Raw genomic sequence first — 19,937 nt, 5'->3', positions numbered from 1 at the left:
CCTGCAGGCTCACAGCCAGGACCCAGAGTGCACTGGGTTGCTGGGAACACAGGCAGCAGCAGGCAGAAGCGAAGGCCACCATGTAAAATGTAGAAATGCTGCAGCATCCCCTGCACCCTTAGTTCCCTGGTTAAATGTGTAACTAATATAATTTTAATCAGTTGTGCTTATTTTTTCCCACACATTACATCTCTAGTCACCACCTCTGTGCCCATATTCCCATCTGTAAAATGGGGAGAAGAGAATTTCCCTACCTCACAGGGGCATTGAGAGTCTTACCTAAATGACTGCAAAGCATTCAGATCTTTGGTTAGATATAGCATGTAAGTAGAAATATTATTAAAAATATTTATCAAACAAAATATCTAGGACACTAGTCACCATTAGCACTCAAAATCTAAAGCTGTGGGCTTTTATCACAGTCCCACTGAGCCAAAAGAAAAAAGCCTGAAATATAACATTTATCTGTAACATTTTACATCAGAGAGAAGGCAGCCCATAGAAATAAAGGCTTAGAATTCTATTGTTTTTTTTTGTATTGCAATGAACTTTTGTATATATGTATTTAATTTTTAAAAACAGAATCTTGATAATATGAATCCAGGCTGCAAAAAAGTCAATGGGAGTTTCTCCCTAGAATGGTCAGCACTTTAGTATTTTGAAATAAATCAGTAAGAATTTTAAATTGCCTAAACAAAAGGTATTACTGACCATAGGAAGTACTAATATTTTTCTATAGTCATCATAATTACATGTTAATGTACAAGTTTACACCATTTAAGAATACAACAACACAATTTAACATACAGACAAATGGGCACACCATAGTTGAACACTGAGCAGGATTTTGCCTTCAACAGTACCTTAAGCCTCTCTGGATATACACAGATAACATTTCTTCTCTTTTTTCATAAGAAACATATAAGTTACTGTAAATCAACATCACAGTAATATATTATTCATATTCAGGTCAGATCCAACACATACAAAAATCAATGGAAAGACTTGCAGTGACTTTAATATGTTAATTTGTACCCTAGAGCTCTACAAATCTACAGGTATACGCAGATATGTATCCACAATTCATTTCTGCAAATTTGCAGATCTGCTTTATATCCATGGGTATCCACATTCACAGATGTGAATATCTGTGTATCGGTTTTGCGAATTTGAATACTAATTTTGTATTTGCGCAGGGCTCTACCTATAATGTGCTCAAATCTAGAAAAAATGATATTTACATTGATGATGTATTTATAGTTGTAGTAAGCTGAGGGTCGGTAACATGGAGTCAGCAGGCCTGTAACATGAAAACAGCAACAGGCCTGGAATCTAGTGAGCAAGACTTTGGTTAAGTTACACAGCAACCAAGAAAGAGGCCCTATTTATAACTGTATGATTGTGTAAGTTAGGTTGAGCATGGAAGAACATAGAGAGGTACCAGGTACAGATTGTAAGCCAGTAGCGGAACCTCTGAATAAGAAACGTCTTGGTACCAAACAACTCCCCAAACACTAATGTGCATACCAACCTAAGTTCAAGACTGGATCGAAGTTGATAGCATGAAGGATAGTAAATGAGCCCCTCTTCTGTAAGGGGAGGGGTAGTAACTAGGCAACAGAGAGTGGCAACTTCATATGTAAGAAGTGATGTAAGTTTTTTGTACATGTCTATAAAAGGGCACCATAAAAGGTGAACACCAACCGACCCTGGTTGGGGGGTGCTTTATGCACTTTTGTAGATCAGGGCGTTAGCAACGCTTACAGAATGAACAGTGGCTTAGCATTGAGACTTTCTGCTAACAACTGGTAATGTAAGTCATTTGGTAGATAATTTCATAGCGGTTAGGTCCATAAAAGGCTATTAGCCAGGGGATAGAAATGGTGTCCTTGGCCTCTGTTTGTCAAAGGATGGAGAGGGATGGCAGGAGACAAATCGCTTGATCATTGTCTTTGGTCCACCCTCTCTGGGGCAGCTGGTGCTGGCCACTGTCGGCAGACAGGCTACTGGGCTAGATGGACCTTTGGTCTAACCCAGTATGGCCGTTCTTATGTTCTTATGGTAACAAACATGCTGATGGTTAGTACATTGCCAACACCTGCAGAATGCACAGTGGCTTAGCACTGAGACTTTCTGCTGACAACTGTTAATGCATAGCATTCAGCAATAAGTCTGCTCGATTGGTTTCATCCTTGCCTGAATCTGTCGTTTCTGGGGGCTCTCAGAGACCTACTGTGTTGACCCAAGTGCAGGGGGTTTAACGCTTTAGATAAAGGGAGCGCATGCACGCACACAGCCGAGAGTTTATCACCACCGATGGAACAGAGGGCCTGTCAGGAATGCACCAGGACAACCCTGAAACCCTGACTGATGACAATAACTAAGAAAAATATAATCTGTAACATATCACAGAACAATATGGGTATTTTAAAGGGTTTATTCTAACTAAGGATATAAGAGAGTAGTCAACAGAGGCAGCAAGGTCAAGAGGGGGGAAATCAGGAGCTGCCTTAAAAGGGCAGCTGCCCAGCCTTAGACAGGGGCTGTTGCCGGCTAGGCAGGCAGCCCAGCTCAGTTCCGGCTCACATTGTGTCTAGGACCGAACCCTGCTGCGGCTCTGCAATTTAAAATGCAGTAGGATCCAGGGGGCAGGCTGCCTGGCTCCTACTGCCTTTTAAGTTGCAGAGCCGCAGCGGAGTTTGGTCCTGGACCAGGTGCAAGCTAGAACTAAGCCAGCTGCTTATCAACAAAACAAGCAGTTGATAAAAATTCTATTAACTACTTAATTAGTCAATTAACCTCATTTTAACATCCCTAATTGTAACCTTAAAGAAAAGGAAGGTCACCTTTGTAAATCTGGCCTTCAGTGTATCCATGGCTTCTACTACAATCTTGCTAAAGAATTCTTTCAGTGCATCCAAGCTGCAGTGCAACAAGAGTGTGAGGAAAGAGCGATCCACAAAGGCTTGGCGACAGGTATTTGAAAGAAGAGCTTCACTCTGGAACATTTTATGTACAGTGTCCAACAGCACCACTTGTTTTTCACAGCTACTCCTAAACAGGATGAGAATTTTAGGTTAACCACTTTATCCAATTTCCATTTAAATTTTAAACTCCACAACATTTACTTTTTGATTCTCTTCAGTAGTCATATCAACTTAGTTTGTAATCTCTGTGGATTACATGGTAAACAAGGTCAACACTGTAGTGGGATAACTATGAGGAAATCCTACGTATTGCAGGAGGTATTTTTTGTCATTCAATAAGTGGCATTCTGCTCTTTGGCTACACCTATGCTGCACCTTGCTGTTTGTGATATATAGGGCACATACACCTATATTCCTCATTGAAAAGCTAGCTGTGTCTACTCTGTGGTGCTTAGCTACACATGCCAATGAAAAGCTCTGGCAGGGAAAGACAACAGGAAGAGGCTGCAGCACTTCCTTGTTGCCTCACCCTAACCAGAGGCTCTCCTCATGGTAATGAAAGGCTGAAAAAATAGCAATGCTGATAGGGAAGGCTCTTCTTTGGCTATAAAGAATCACAAAATATATACCCAGGTACATACCCACAGGTTCCATGTGTGTCTTAATTGCCTAAGCACTCCTTTACCATCTACACTGCTATTAGTATCTGTACTGGGGGTAGGCAGGAGGGAGGAAAACAAAGGGGTGCTATGTATGTACTTCTGCATGACACCATAAGAAGTGCAAAGTGTAGGCATGCTTTTTGCGTCATTGTTAAATCAACACCACAGCATGTCATTTGAAAGCACTGGAGGTGCTATCTGATGGATTGTAAATGAGAAGTCTAGGCCAACTATGATCATGAAAGATTCTATAGCATTCTACAGAACAGGATTACTCCCATCATCTTAGCCAAGTTGCAAATTTGGTAATTACATTTTGTCTACATGAGCTTCCCCCTGCATTGTTAACATATGTCAGGCTTTTCTTCACTTCCTAACAAACTATAATGCGGTGCTGATATGTGTTGTTAAATGGAGGCCATATTTCACCCCAAAGACAGCTGTCTTTCAATGGCAGATAACAATTCTTGTGCACACATAATTTAAGTGTTTTGGGAGCCTTCAGGACAAAGACCACTATATACATTCAAAATAGTACTTGTGCACATGAGAGGCTGAAACACAAAACCACTAAAACCCTATATGTAGGAAACCAATACCTACTAGCCTAGATATAGGAAGCTTGTTATATACAATTATTTGAAGTATTTCACAGGATTTAGTTTCCTGTTCAGTTTTGCTTAATTTTCAGAAGCAGCTTGCAAGTAAGCAATGGAATTAGCAACAATCAGAACTGTAAGGAGGGCTCAAATACTCTATTCTGATTCCTGAGACTGAGGGGTTAGCTGCCCAAACATATTTTGCAATCTAACTATGCAAAAGCACAGAATCAGATTTTTCAAGAAACATATCTATCAGAATTGAACATCTACGCATTTAGAATCAGGTCCTCTGTGTATATAAAAACTCAGTTATATCTTTAAAAATGTGTACAAAACATCACCTAAAATGAGGTAATAAGCAGATAATAAATCTATGTATAAATATTAGCGGGTATCTGTCTGACTTGTTCAAGAATGTCTCCTACACGGTAAGAGCTAGGGCCACCAAATTTGATATGCAGTTTCCTCTTTTCCCAACTTAAAGAAAAGTCAGGATTTGGTTGTGCCAGGATACCCAGAAAAAGCACTGTTTTCCATAACATGCAAAAGGAGGGACTGCTATTCAGAGGGACACAATGTTAGAGTGGCCACTGGGTGCAGTGAGCCTGCAGGAGAGAGCTATCCTGCAGAGTGTCCATTGAGGGCAGCTGTACCACCAAGGGAGTGGCCAGCACAGTTGGGGCTCTGCCATCTTGCCCAAAAGCACACTGAGTAAGTAGGCCCCCTTCCCTCCTCCAGCCCTTGACTGCAGCATCAGAGTGGGCAAGAAAAAAAGGCATTTGGTGGCTGGGGGAGGAAAAAACCCTGGATGCCAGGAGGAGATAAAATATTTGCTGGATAGGACTCTCCTCCCCCCGAGTCTCTTCTCACCCCCGCAATCATCACTCTTGCACCCACCCCAAGTCTCCTGTGCTTCCCCCATACACATCTCCAAGGCCCTGGCCTGCGTCTTGCACCACCACCAACCACTGCTTACCCAGGCAACGCTAGGTAAGTCTTCTACAATATATAAATAAGTCTCATTCATGCACCCACCAAAGTTGAATTGAATTTTGCTATTGACTTCAATGAAAGAAGCATCATTCATAGAGAGAGAAAATGAGAATTCAGAAAATAACAGTTTATCAAGAGTCAGCTGGATTATAGCTATGCTTTATTCAGTCTCTTGCTTTCAGGACAATTGAAAACATAGTTGACCTCCAAAGAGGGGGAAAAAAGAAGGACTTAATCACTGTCCAGCACCTACTGGCAGGGCAAATTTTGACACATATTGGCTCTTATCCCAAATAATCACATAAAACTAAACATACAAAACTGAAATCTGGACATAGAAGACTTCAAGTCAGGAAACTTTAACACTTTCAATGAGGATATAATCATAAACATGCTCTTTTATGAATATCACAAATACTTTGTAAATGATTCTTATTGTCCAGATAATACTCATTTGCACAAAATAATTATTACTTGTGTTCATGATAGTTACTTATAGAAAATGTTAATTGTGTTAAACATACAAGCAGAAGAGCAACTGCACATCTCAGAGTACGTTTGCCAAGATTACTATTTTGATTTGAACTGTATTAGAAGAGACTGAGCTGTGGAGGCTTTGCAAACATTACCAGATACATGAAATATCACTTGGAAATCAGAACAATAATTACTTGTGTTTTACAAGAAATACTGGTTAAAATAGTTTGGGAGAATTTCAGGAGATGCTATTGCTCAAGATAGATCAGAAACAAATTTACAAGTTATCTGCTCAAATAGAGGTAGATTGCTTCTAGCCATAACAATCTATATAGCAGGCCGTGGTTACTCTCTAGCACCTACTGGCAAAATAAAGTTTCACAAAAAAAAACAAAAAATGATAGCCCACGCTCACCTTCTGGAAATTCTTTTGAAACTGGTTTGAAACAAGTCCTCCATAAAGTGTTTGTGGTCCCTACAAAGGATTTCTGTCATCAGCTGTAACAACATTGGACTCTGAGATAATTCTAGTGCATCTAGAAACTGGAAAAAATGGAGAAAAAAAGGAATACGAGAGTTGTCCAACTGCGTCAAAGCAAATGATCCATCACAGATCTGAGATCCTATCACAAACAAAGGTGAGCAGCAGATGCTACTAGACCATCCTCAAGAAATGATTAGTGATAAGAAAGCCTTTTCCTCTGAGGAGTATGGGGATGTAATAGCTGACAGAGAGCCCTATTAATTCAAGAGAATCACATCTTTTTCCTGAAAGTTGGTAGCAGGTACATGGATGGAGCTAAAGACAGGACTATGCAGCACTTTAAAGACTAACAAGATGGTTTATTAGGTGATGAGCTTTCGTGGGCCAGACCCACTTCCGCAGATCAAATTGTGGAAGAAAATTGGCATGACCATATATACCAAAGGGATACAATAAAAAAAAGTGAATACATATAAAATTGACAAATCAGATTTTAGAACAGAGGGGATTGAGGGGGCGAGGTTAGTTTCTATGAGATAATGATATTAGGGGTGATAATTGGGGAAGCTATCTTTGTAATGGGTAAGATAATTAGCATCTTTGTTAAGGCCCATTCGTAAAGTGTCAAATTTAAGCATGAATGACAGTTCTGAGGCTTCCCTTTGCAGTCTTGTGTTAAAGTCCCTTTGAAGCAGGATGCATGTAGTCAGGTCATTGAGACAATGCCCAGGCTGGTTGAAATGGCAAGAAACTGTTTTTTCTTTGTGAAACTGTCTGATGTCTGTTTTGTGTGCATTGATTCTTTGGCGAAGTGTCTGAGAAGTTTGTCCAATATACATAGCAGACGGACATTGTTGGCACATGATGGCATAATTTATATTTCTGGATGAACCGGAATATGTGTTATTGATCTTGTAACTAACATAGTTAGGTCCAATGACGGTGTCAGCAGAGTAAAAATGTGGACAAAGCTGGCAACGGGGTTTGTTGCAAGGGAAAGTTCCAGGGTTGGTATTAGTGTGGTATGTTTTTGTTCCACTTTATGGATGGATGGACAAAATGTTCATTGCCATGTGTGGAAGAAGCAGCCTGAGAAGACATTGTGCCTCTCCATTGCTCCTTTTGGTAATGTGCCTTCCCTAGAGAGGGATGTGGTTCAACAGTCATCGTGTAGCTCATAGGAAATACAACTTAGCACTGCCCTAATATAAACAACATATTCTTCAACAAAGTAATCAGATAACTGTATTATCTTAAATATGGCATATTACTTTTATTCAGATTGAATTATCATGGGCCCTTTCCTTTAAACCTTACATTCTACTGAGCTTAATCAGACTACTTGCATGAATAGGAATTATTCACAAGGGTAAAGGTTTGCAGGACTGAACCTTGTATTTATATTCCTAATTTCTGATGTTTAGAATAATCAACCACTAGGATAAAATTAACACAATTTGGTGAACTAAATCATGGTTCAGAGGAAACGAGTCTGTCATCTCAAAGAACATACTGATAAATGTATTGTTTCCGAATACAAAGTTAACTTATGTTTTCAATTATACACCTTAAACATACTTAAGATACTGACCTTTTTAATGCAGTCCACATAGTTATTGTACCTCAGGGTTCCCTTGGGAAACTCATCAGACTTCATGGGAAAATTGAGAGCCACAAGTTGGTCAAGGGCATGCTTAAGCTCACTAATCCTTTCTCCAGTCAGGTTAGTGAAGAATGGAAGAATAATCACTGCTTGACTCTGAAGTAAATAGAGGTTATTTTAAATGAAAAAAACATTTTCATTCTCCAATTATTAGATTTTATCATTGAAAAAACTACAAATTATTCCTCACTGTAGTGGAGCATATTGACCTCCCACTAACCTGGAGGGGAGGAGCCCCGCCACAAACCCATTTGGGCAGAACCTGAGCCCACCTCCCACCTGACCAGAAATCAGGAGGCAGGCCAGAACTATAAAAGGCCAGTCCAGAAGAGCAGTAGGGGCCCAGCCAACAGAGGAGGCAGATGTTGGCCATGTGCTCCCGGGCTGCGAGACCAAGGACTGGCCTGGATCCCCATGCCTGCAAGAGGCAGAGGGCTGGCAGAGACCCTCACACCTACCAAACACGGATAGTTGGCTTGGATCAACAGACTTGCTGGAGCTGACAAGCCTCAACTACCCCACAGATTTGCTGGAGCCCCCGGTACCCAGGAAGGGGGAACTGGAAGTAGCCCAAAGGTAGCCAGCCATAGCTTAACTGGGCTGCAGCAGCAGTCAGCATGTTGCGGTCTGGACTCCCTGCTGACCCAGCAGCAGATTACTTGGCTGCTGTCAGGCCCTAGGCTGGAACGCAGAAGAGTGGATGGGCCTGCGTCCCCCCTGCCACCAACTTTCTGGGTGGCTGTTTCCCTCCTTTGCTAACTTAGGTGAGCCACCTTGTGCTCTAGATCTCTGCCTGAACCAGGAGACCTGAACTCCAAACTGTGTTTGTTTGCTACCCTGCCCTGAACTAAGACCAGAGCTTCTGACCCGGCTGTGGACCACCAGTCTGTAACCAGTGACTGTTTTGGTTGGGTTGCCAACCTGCCCTGACCCAGAGCCAGACTGGGAACTGTTTGGATACAAGTTGGCCTGAACCAGTGCCGGGCTTTCGGACAGCCCTCTGAACTGGGCTGACCATCAGCCCGAGGCCCAGGACTGAATAGCCCCTCTGCAAACCCCTACACTCACTTATAGTTAGGTGAGTAGATAGCTCAGGTGGTTAGTAATGAGTTAACATGAAGCCTTTCATCTTTTAAGTTACTGATCTAAAATCAAGCCCTGGTCAGCGATGACCAAAAATTATCCTCCATTGGATAAGCATCTGTAAGCACCAAAAACCACCACTAACACTGCACTAATTGACGTCCTTCTTGGAAGCTACAGCAGAAGGTCCAAGCTCAATTAAATATAAATATATAGACAATCATCAGAGTAATCTTGACAATTTAGGACAGACACACATTGGCAGGGAAGTAACCATACAGTAGTACTTCTTCTGTAGGCAGAGAACTTCAGTTGCCAGAGCTCTCAGTCCAGCATCTTTTTCACTCCATGCTACCACCGGGTTCTTAGCCCCCGATCTAATGTCTAGACTTACACATACACGTTTATGAATCTGAGATTTAGCTCAAGCAGTAAGATGTGAATTCTTCTATATAGAATGGTCCCTGGCTCAAACACTACAGATAATGCTCAAAAGTGAAATGACATCTCTGATCAAGCTATATTGCTCTTACATTTTAAGTGAGTTTATAATTATATCTATATTTCCATATTATTGACTTTTCCTAAAACTACATGATCAAAAAGAGACGGAAAAATAAGGAAGATTGGGAACAATGAGCCATCTAAAAATTATGACATATCTATGTATGATTTTTAGTTTGCTGACCTGTGCACACCTATGGGAGAAAAGGAAATTTGTTGGGTTGTTATGAAAAGCAAGAGAAAGGTACTCTTAGAGATATAACACAGTTAAAACTGGTTTTTAATCCATGAGTCATATTAGCATTCAACTTAGGGGGGCGAAACACACACAATTTACCTTCAGATTCAGTCCTAAATTCTGATCAGTAAGTAGGCTGGTATATGTTTTAAAAACAGCAGAGAAAGCCTCGTGATTTGTGTTAAAAGACACTGAGGAGTCAATCTGTAGAGACAAAAAATAAAACTTGAAACAATATTTAATATATAAAAATAATCTCTGTATTAAACATTTCCATGATTTTTGTTTGGAGTTTCATAAAAATCATTCATTTCTGGAATTTATTTCAGCAGACAGCAGATGTACATATGATTAAGTTTTGGTCTTACATATGTTATTAGCAAGAATCTAAAAACTCCTATCCATCATGATGCTGGGTATCACGTGCTATGACTCTTATGGAACAATGAAAAACAATATTAAGTCCCCTTCCAAAGCTAGGTCTCCTATGATCGCTGCACTATTACCAGCTAAGCTCTTATGACAATCTGCTTTGCATATTTTCAAACACAGCTTTGAGTAATAAACCTCAAACCTATGGAATGAAAATAAAAGAAGAAGTGAATAGGGGAGATAATCCTGATTCTTTTCCTTAGTATTTTGCATAGGTTTACAAGCTGTCAATAAAGCTGAGGAAGAGTGTCTCAAAGAGGTGACTGTATCTCTTTGGTATATATGGTCACGCCAATTTTCTTCCACAATTTGATCTGAGGAAGTGAGTCTGGCCCACGAAAGCTCATCACCTAATAAACCATCTTGTTACTCTTTAAAGTGCTGCATAGTCCTGTCTTTTGTTTCAAAGAGGTGAAGGAAGGGAGAGGCAAAGAAACTGAAGTTCTTACAAAACAGAATAGTTTTCTGAAATGATTTGGTTTGAGGACTTCCACTCCACAAAGAATTGTCTGGCTGCCAACAATACATGCAGTATCCCATTAGAGATTGTTTGCTTCCCAAAGATTACTTCTTCCATTGATAACTTTTCTTAGGAAGGAAAGGGAAATCTAAAATATCAGGCACAGGAGTAAAAATGGGAAGGTGTAGAGTTCTGCCTGCCAAAACCTGTTTGATTTTTTTAAAAATACCTAGTATTCATTATTCAGAAAATACTGAAATTTTCCAACTCGTAATAAACCTAAACCTTCAAACACTAACACTCTTCCAAAATGGGGGGTGTTCTTACATATTGCTGTGAAAGGGGTTTTAACTTTACCAAACACAATACATACCTGCAGAACTTTAGCCAACAGTGTCAACACAGCCATTTTGCTCTCTGGAGCAGAATCTTTGGACCACCAGCTGTCAAGCCTTGTCCAGTTTCTCAGTACTGCAGTCACCAACTTCATTCCCTGCTGCTTGCGAACAGCACGGTCTCTAAAGCTTTCATCTAATATACCATTCAGGACGGTACCCACCTGAAATGAAGGCAAAATAAAAATTCCATGTATTTCATATAGTGACATTTAATTCAGTGTAACTATAAGATCTGATCACTTGGATGGATGATTACAAAACAATAAGCATCACTAGTTTGGGAGACTTGGACAGCCAATTTCCACTATTTTAATGGGAATGGCACCCAAATTCTATAGATAATTTTGAAAATGTAAATCTAAAATATTAATCAAGTGAAGAATAGTTTCATGCATTTAATACTCATGCTAAATATAGTTTTCCAGGAAGACATATTAGCATTAGGGATCAAAATAAAAAGCAAACAGTTCAAATTGCTTCCATATTCATTCCATGTATGGTGCAGCAGTTCTGTCTCTTGCTTAAAGTTTGTGTAATCATGGGAAAAAGGATGATATTTGAGTGAGAGATACGGTAATCTAATAAACTATATTCTTCTAAGATACAAATGAAACAACATTTAAAAAGAAAATCAAAATATTTCTGTTCGCAAGTACACAAAGAAGCTAAGAAGAAAGGTATATAATACATGGTAACAGTCACGCATTTTTTGCTTTCTGTCTCTGATTTTCAAAATTGAGAGGAGAGCATAATAGGATGGGAATCCCAGTTTTCATAAACAGAAAATTCTTCTAAATGGGGGATAACCAGAGAATAAACAAAAATCACTAAAGTATTATACCTGAACTTTGCATCTTATGCTCCAAGGATTATTTGCATTTTCAATTACATAAACATCATATTTGGATTCCACCAGATTTAGAACACTACTGTTAAACTATGAGTATTTTTCTTCCCAAATCTTCAAAAATGAGAACATAAGAAAAAAAATCTCACTAACATGAAGAAAATCTCCAAGTTCTAACAAAGAAGAAGGAGGGAGTGTGGTTTTGGAAAATAATTAAGTGACCATGTCTGTCTGACTTCCAGCACATAGATCAGTCACAAGAAGGTTGTAAATAAAAGAAGTTGAGAATTTAAAAAGCAGGTACTGTAGAGAACACCGACTGCCAGTTACAACCATGTGAGTGTGAATATTTAGGAATCTTTTAGATATGAGAGATCCAGTTTTCAGATTAACAGCTATTATGGCTTTGCACAAGCAGCACATTGGAGAATCAAACAGGTAAGTGCTAGCCTTGAAAAAAAAATCACTTTTTTTCTGCTCACACTAGGTTTAATGACAGTGGAAATATTTAAAGTAATGTCACCAGAGAGAGAATTTTAAAAATTGCCTGAGAGAAAACAACTTTTAAATCATATCTCCAGACTATCTTTAAAAAATTACTTATTTATTTTAAGAATTGTGTCTATTTCCTTGCTGAATTTTAATCCAAGAAAGAACACGTGGGCTCAAAAGCAACATCATCAAACATGCGTGACACCACCTCTTTGTTGGACTCTTTAGTAGAAATGTTGAAATAAGGCCTCTCAACTTCTAAATTCTTCCTATGGACCTGTAGAAGAGTCCCAAGAAAGAAGACCCACATGTCCCCATGATCCTAGGCAGAAGCCACAGCACCTCAGGTTCCAGTCTCTATATTCTCTAGACCCCTATGTGGGCCAAGAAGCTAGATGCCCATCCACCCGTGGGTTCCTGCTGACCTAGCCACGGGCAGGCATTCTGAGCCCAATCTTAGGGTACGTCTAGACTACATGCCTCTGTCGCCAGAGGCATGTAGATTAGGCTACCAGGCATAGGAAAATGAAGCGGCAATTTAAATAATCGCCGCTTCATTTAAATTTACATGGCTGCCGCGCTGAGCCGACAAACAGCTGATCAGCTGTTTGTCGGCTCAGCGCGGTAGTCTGGACACGCGGGTGTTGACATCAAAGGCATTTGTCGACCACCCAGGTATATCTCATCCCAGGAGATATAAATGCCTTTGATGTCGACACCCGCGCATCCAGACTACCGTGCTGAGCCGACAAACAGCTGATCAGCTGTTTGTCGGCTCAACGCGACAGCCATGTAAATTTAAATGAAGCGGCGATTATTTAAATCGCCGCTTCATTTTCCTATGCCTGGTAGCCTAATCTACATGCCTCTGGTGACAGAGGCATGTAGTCTAGACGTACCCTTAGAAGCATCAGCTTTGCTGCTGCATTACTCCCTTTAACTGGCAAACATCCTTTAAGAGGGCTTCTGGGAAGAGCATGCATGTGAGAGTGCGATGCATGGGAATTATACTATCTTGCTATAAAAAGAAAATGTATCACATCCCCTACTCCTAACTTTTCATTTATAATAATCTTAAGTGTTTCTTATAATTGAAGAGGATACAACATTTTCAGTTGACTGTGTCCTTTAAAGAAAAGGTCTAATACCATTTTTGGGCTGTCGACAGATGATTTCATAAGCTGAAGTATGGCTACATCCAGGTCTTTTAACAGTTCTCGATTAATGGTTTCTGAGAACAAACTGTAGAAATACTCTCCATGGGAGAAGTTGATCAGACCCTTCTGTGATGTTCCTGATAGTGGCACAGAGAGTACCGCTGTGTTCAACAGGAGACTTACCAGCTCCTCACACTGGGAATGGAAACAAGAAGAGAGGTCAGTCCTAATGTACTGAAATCACTAAGCATCACAAGTCTTCTGCAAAAAGCTGCCTTCTCAAATAATTGTATGTATATTTATAACAGGGGTGGGGAACCTTTTTTGGGTCAGGGGCCACTAACACATAAAAATCAGTCGGGGGCTGCAACCAGTCAGAAGTAGAAAAAAATACCTCACCGTAGTCCTCAACTGAGAAAGACAATCTCCACATTCCCCTTGTACACCAGAGCCTATGGGGACCCAGCCTAGTAGACTGTGTGCGCTCCAGCCCTGTGGGAAAGCAGTGCAGTGACTGGAGCACCAGTAGAGGCTCCCCAAAGTTGAGGGACCCCTGAGCCTTGGGAACCAATCCAAGCAAGTTGATGGCCGCATCCGGTCCTTGGGTCTGATGTTCCCCATTCCCAATTTATTACATAAAACTAAATGTTTAAACTTAAGGGGGAAAAAAACAACTCCCAGAACAGTATCAGGATATTTCCCCTACTAAGGAATCTATAGTTTGCCTTGGTCACTGGCACTCAACAATGGCCAAACTCCAGGTTCTGGATTGGAAGTGTTAAGGGACGTTTATCAATACAGCATTCTATATACACATACAATTTTCTGTCCCAAAAATACACATTACAGAAAATAAACCAGTTTCTTCTACAACATTCCTGAAAATAGTACAGATAAGATTAACTATCAGAAAAATAAACATGCCAGAACCCAAAACTATGGAAATGGAGTTGGAGATAGTACATCATAAGAGGTGATCCTCCTACCTGGTCACCGAAAGCAAAAGCCAGCTGCAGGAGTCCATCAGCTAGTCGCTTGCTACTGATGTCTAGTGATGGTAGAGATTTCCTCTCATCTCCTGGTGCAATGCTTTTATAAACAACTGAAAGAAGCTTAGAACCAACTGCAAAATGGAGCCCCAGTCCCTAGAGGATGTACATGAAGGGGGGAGGGGATTTTTACTGTAAGTCTCTAGGAGTGCAGGAGAAAAACAGAATTTAAATTGTTTATTTTTAGTTGCTAGGCAGAGTAAACTAAATCTCTAGAAGACTTGTCTGTGAAAAGAGCACCACAGTGGTTTCAGTGCAGGTCTCTGTTTTTTCCAAGCTGTTGGCCTAACAGTGGACCTGCACATAGGACTGTCATGCAGACTATTCACATTTCTGGGAACCACACTTGAATGACCATTTGGGTTCAGAGTAAGCTGGATCCCCATTTAGGGATCATTACTCACTAAACCAAAATTTGGACTCCAGTCCAATGACTCTGAACTACTTCATGGTTAAGATGAACAACACTAGGAAGGATACTATCTATTGACTTTGATTCTTATCTGCTTTGTTTTAACTACCCAATCTAAAAATACTTACAGACTCCCAGCTCTACTTTCCTGTTTTTCCCTTAGATTTTCCATACCTCTCCTCCCTGTCTCCCGCCCCCCTTCTTTTTTTTTCCTCCTCCCCCACATCTCTCCTATTTATTTTGGGTCTGCACATCCTAAACTCAAACCTCCGGTCATCTGAAGAAGTGGGCTGTGCCCACAAAAGCTCATGATACCATCTATAGGTTTTGTTACTCTATAAAGTGCTACCAGACCTTTTGTTGTTTTTTCCTGTACAGATTAACTCGGCTACCCCCTGAAGATTCCGAACACTAGTACGGAAATTCAGAAAATCTTATGAGAAGGTAGGTGCCCTGAAGGGGACACCATATACTTCACAGTTACCACTGATACTAGTCAACATGCTGTCCTACTATCACAGCCCTATAGGTTGATAAAGATTGAAATCCTGACCTCATAGAAGTAATGGCAAAAATTCCATAAAATGTAACATTTATATTGTTACATTATAAAAGTGGCCCCCATCACCAAACAGCAAACATTTAGGACTGAAACACTGTTAGCTAAATCTTCTCTCCCCCATTACCTATAGTGACATACCAATAACACATGCATTCCAGAACCCTGGTAACAAGGAATACCTAGGAGGCTACATAAAGGTTTCTGTTAGATATGTACAACTTCTTTCAATCCTACTTTCCTGTGACTCAAAAGGCTAAACAAGGATCATCATGCTAGGGATGTACACGAGTAGTTGAATACCTGACTACCCAAGAAAGCTAAGCTTATTGAATAGTCGAGTCAAGTACCCAACTACTCCCCCCAACCACCATGCGCTGCCTCTGTATGAGAGGCAGCAGGAGGGGGGGCAGAAGCCAGTGTTTGGGGGGGGGGGGAGCCGACTTAAAAGTCAGTTCCCTCCCAGCACAGTCGCTGCAATGCTGCCTGCCCCCTCCCCCCGCTGCCTCTATCAGAGGCAGCTGGGGAGGGGAAGGGGAGGTTGCTGAAAAGCAGCCCCTGCCTGCGGCCAGCCCAGGCCACTGCAAACAGGGGCTGCTGGACCTGTAGCAAGCTAGGACTAAGCAGTCTTGGCTCGCACCAGTCCAGGATCACTGCACTTCTGCATTTTAAATGTAGTAAGAGCCAATGGGCTCTTACTAATTTTAAATGCAGAGTCGCAGCAGTACAGAGCCGGTGCAAGCCAGGACTGCTCAGTTCCAACTCACACTGGCTTTAGGAGCTACTTCCACTGTGGCTCTACAGGCCAATTCCCCTTATTGACCAATTGTGTAGTCGATACAAATTGTATCGACTACACGATTAGCCAAATAACTGGACTTTAACGTCCTTACACAATGCTGGATCTGTTTTGCCAAAGGAGCATCCTAATGTAATGAAAGGTGCGCCCCCTCTAGTCCTGAAGCTGAGTAACTCAGCTCTTCACAATCTGAACTCTATCTCTTGCAAAACAACACACATAGTACTAACAGGATGATCCATACTGATTTTTGTTAAGACAATAGATTTGTTCTTTAAAAGGCCAGACCAGCCAACATTCATGGATTAAAAAAGCCAATTTATTAGCCAAAATATCCAAAGTCTTCATTTTCACATCAATATATCCAAATAATATATATATCCTATAATTATTCTTATTAGTGCTTCTCTGACACTCCCATTTGTTATATTTTCTCATATAATAATCCAATGGTATACTTCTCTCCTGAATACTGTGCTATATGAGAGGAATTGATTCTTTTCTCTCTCATTCTGATAGTACTTTAATCCTTTTCCTTCTGCTACCAACTATATCACAACTGGTTCATAACTAATGATATATTTCTTATTTGCCATTTTGCATATTTAAAAGCTAGTTTTCAAAATGTAAAAAGTTTGCTTGCATTGTCAAAACCACACAAAAAATCCATTCTTTCCTCTGGACTAATTTAAATATAAATCAAGTTTTCTACTTTTGTCAAAAACGAAGCATATCTTCCTCTTCTTCCCCCACCCTCCATTATTGTCTGCATCCAATGTTTTCTTTGGAATTAAATATCTACCACTTAATTTGAAGCACAGATATTTTCTTGATATGATCTCCATTATGAACATTAAAGTCCACACGTGTGGACAGATTTTTAGCTGCACTATCAAATTTACCCAATGTACCCAATGTTCAGTACTTACCGAGTATAATGTAAAGCATTTATTTAGGGCAGGTATCTTCAGAGTATAGGCAACTCCAGACTTCAGATTAGGGATGTTAAAATGAGTGTAATTAAGTAACCATGTAGCTGCTGAAAATTTCAGCTGTTACACGGTTACACACGGAGTAACAGTTGGTTCCCCGGGATATGGTATGCAAGAGGAGCCGGCTTTTAAGCCAACTCCCAGCACATACCAGCGCCCACCTGCCACCCCATGCTGCTGGCTCTAATACAGAGGCAGCAGCATGGGACAGCAGGTGGCTCACCGAGAGCCAGTGTGGATAAGGAGCCGGCTTTAAGCCAACTCACCATGTGTACCAGGAGCTTGCATGTAAATGTGAATGTTAACCAATGAGCCCAAGCTCATCGGTAACCATGTACACAGTTGCACTTTCACATCCTTAATTCAGATGCCGGTTCCAACACCTACTCCCTACTATTTCCTTGGGCAAGTTACTTTGACTCTCTGGCGGCGTATACTCATCTATAAAAAGGGTATTATTTATTTACTACATCACTGGGAAGTTGTGAGAATTAGCTACGGCCTAGTCTGTCATTGGATATTGCACAAGCAACTCCCCATGACTTCAAGAGCCCTTCAAATATGAAAGGCCATGAATATGAAAAATCTTAACTTTTGTTATTTTCTGCATAAACATTTACCTGAGATTGAAGTGTGGAATGAAGCAGGCCTGCCTTGTGCAGTTGCCTGCATGCAGACAATATGGAGCTAAGTCTAATGTGATCAAAACGAGAATCTGGATTATACAGTTCAACAGAGCAAAGATCCTCGATGCTGAAAAGGGAGAAGAAAAATAAAAATATTGATTGCCTATATCATTATGGATGTATCAATATAACATGAAAAAAAGACATCATCTTTCAATGGTGCATTTATCCCTATGTACTGCATTACTTCTATAAATGGAGATATACTTCTCTCACAGAACTGGAAGGAACCTTGAAAGGTCGAGTCCAGTCCCCTGCCTTCACAGCAAGACCAAATGCCATCCCTGACAGATTTGCCCCAGATCCCTAAATGACCCCCTTAAGGATTGAGCTCACAACCCTGGGTTTAGCAGGCCAATGCTCAAACCACTGAGCTATTCCTCCCTGCTAGCTATAGAGAGCCCTTACCTTTGTGATGTTATTCTTTTCTTTATGCTTAGCTCCAATGATTCTTTATAGGGAGATCTCATCAAAGCTTTCATGAGCCTCACAGAAACATCTGGGAGATTTTTCATGACTTGTACATCAGCTGTATTAAAGCCTACGTTTGATGGATCACAAACTGTTCTCACAAGGAGTTCTATCAGATTTGCATTAAGTAGTTCCTTCTCAAGTAACTGCAAAGAATGAAAGATGAAAATTAAGCTGGAGACATTTCATTCTTAATCCTTTTTCATCTAAAACTAGTCTACTTTCCACTATTTTTTCTGTCCCTAAAATAAGCAAAATAAGCCTTTTTATCTTAACTTCTTTCTCTCTGAAATGGCTCATTTTTAATATATTTTAACTCATATTTATAGAAATTAAATGCCCATTTTTAAAGACACAGGTGCACAACAGCACAACCTATTTGGGCATAAATACACTAATTTTAGTGTTCAAATAACAACATGCCAGTACTACAGACTTCTACACACATGAAGACTGCTAGTTATGCATCTAAACAAGTTATGCAACTGCCAGTTATGCACTTGCAGTCCTAGAAAATGACTTAGCAGTGCCCTTTTTTAAAGTCTTCAGAAACTGTTAAAATAAATTGAAGTTTTAGTATCAAGTTAAATACACAAACATATAGAGAGACTTGAACGCTCATTATTCAAAAAGGAATTTAAGAGGAAAAAGGCAGAGCACAATCATTTCTATAGCCATCATCTTTCTCATGCTATGATCAATAAAAAAAACTCCCAAATTCAACAACATCAGAAACCCATGGGGATGGTATTCCATGCAGGATGTCATACTGACAGTGATTCAAACAACCTGACTGGCAAATATACATGGTGTTAATTTCTCCTAATTAGAACTGCATCACTCATTGCAAAATAATCCACGAACCAAGGGTTTCCTTCAGCTTGCTGCAGCAGTAATATCAAAAGAGCAAGCCACATCCTAGGGCTTAATGATCTGTTAAGATGAATGGTCCAAAGTATTTCAAAGGATGATCCTCTTCTCCTAGCAAGCCCCCCACTCTCCCACAAATCATTAGTGCTTAAACAAACAATTTTAAATAACAATTTCAGCAATAAGAGGTCACCCGCTACAGCCTGAGAGGTTCAATAACTACCTTCCAGAAATCCTGTTGGCATGTCTCCAGGATCATGCTGACAAACACCATGATTCGGACTATGATTGTGCATTTGCTGTAATTATACTCTTCTCTTTCTTGTGGACTGAACATATTGCCTTTTGACCCAGTGTCAAAGCACCGCTCTGCTGCAGCTATATCATGCAAAGCAATAGTTTCAAGGAAGAATTCTACAGCTCTCAGGAATGAAGACCTCATACCAGTACCTAGAAGAGTTATACAAAATTTAAATATATAGTGACCTTATGAATTTAAAATATATTTTATGCTCAGCTCAAACAGGGTGACATAATGAAGTGACTTAATAAAAATATGGGAAACAAAATGCCAAGAACACTTGCACAAGAGGACTTATCCCTGAGCGGGAGAGTCAGAGTATTTGCCCAAGAAGCACTGATTTCATACAGTAGAACATCAGTGTTCTTGTGCAAATACT

General features: G+C 40.3%; 1 protein-coding gene across 1 annotated transcript in view; it reads right to left on the bottom strand.

Annotated features, from left to right (window-relative positions):
* PRKDC (protein kinase, DNA-activated, catalytic subunit) overlaps positions 1 to 19,937 on the bottom strand; it is a 195,881-nt gene that overhangs the window by 109,518 nt on the left and 66,426 nt on the right. Inside the window, exons 32-41 of the mRNA XM_006112163.3 lie at positions 19,481 to 19,707; positions 18,325 to 18,533; positions 17,851 to 17,983; positions 14,406 to 14,564; positions 13,411 to 13,614; positions 10,899 to 11,084; positions 9,733 to 9,837; positions 7,737 to 7,904; positions 6,077 to 6,204; positions 2,847 to 3,054 (exon numbers count right to left, since the gene is read on the bottom strand). Of these exons, the coding sequence (XP_006112225.2) occupies positions 2,847 to 3,054; positions 6,077 to 6,204; positions 7,737 to 7,904; positions 9,733 to 9,837; positions 10,899 to 11,084; positions 13,411 to 13,614; positions 14,406 to 14,564; positions 17,851 to 17,983; positions 18,325 to 18,533; positions 19,481 to 19,707 (1,727 nt within the window). The remainder of the gene's footprint in view (positions 1 to 2,846; positions 3,055 to 6,076; positions 6,205 to 7,736; positions 7,905 to 9,732; positions 9,838 to 10,898; positions 11,085 to 13,410; positions 13,615 to 14,405; positions 14,565 to 17,850; positions 17,984 to 18,324; positions 18,534 to 19,480; positions 19,708 to 19,937) is intronic.

Source organism: Pelodiscus sinensis, chromosome 2, assembly GCF_049634645.1.
Source record: "Pelodiscus sinensis isolate JC-2024 chromosome 2, ASM4963464v1, whole genome shotgun sequence".
NCBI lineage: Eukaryota > Metazoa > Chordata > Testudines > Trionychidae > Pelodiscus > Pelodiscus sinensis.
Note: the sequence above shows the minus strand (reverse complement) of the source record. Positions and strands in the feature narration are given on the sequence as shown.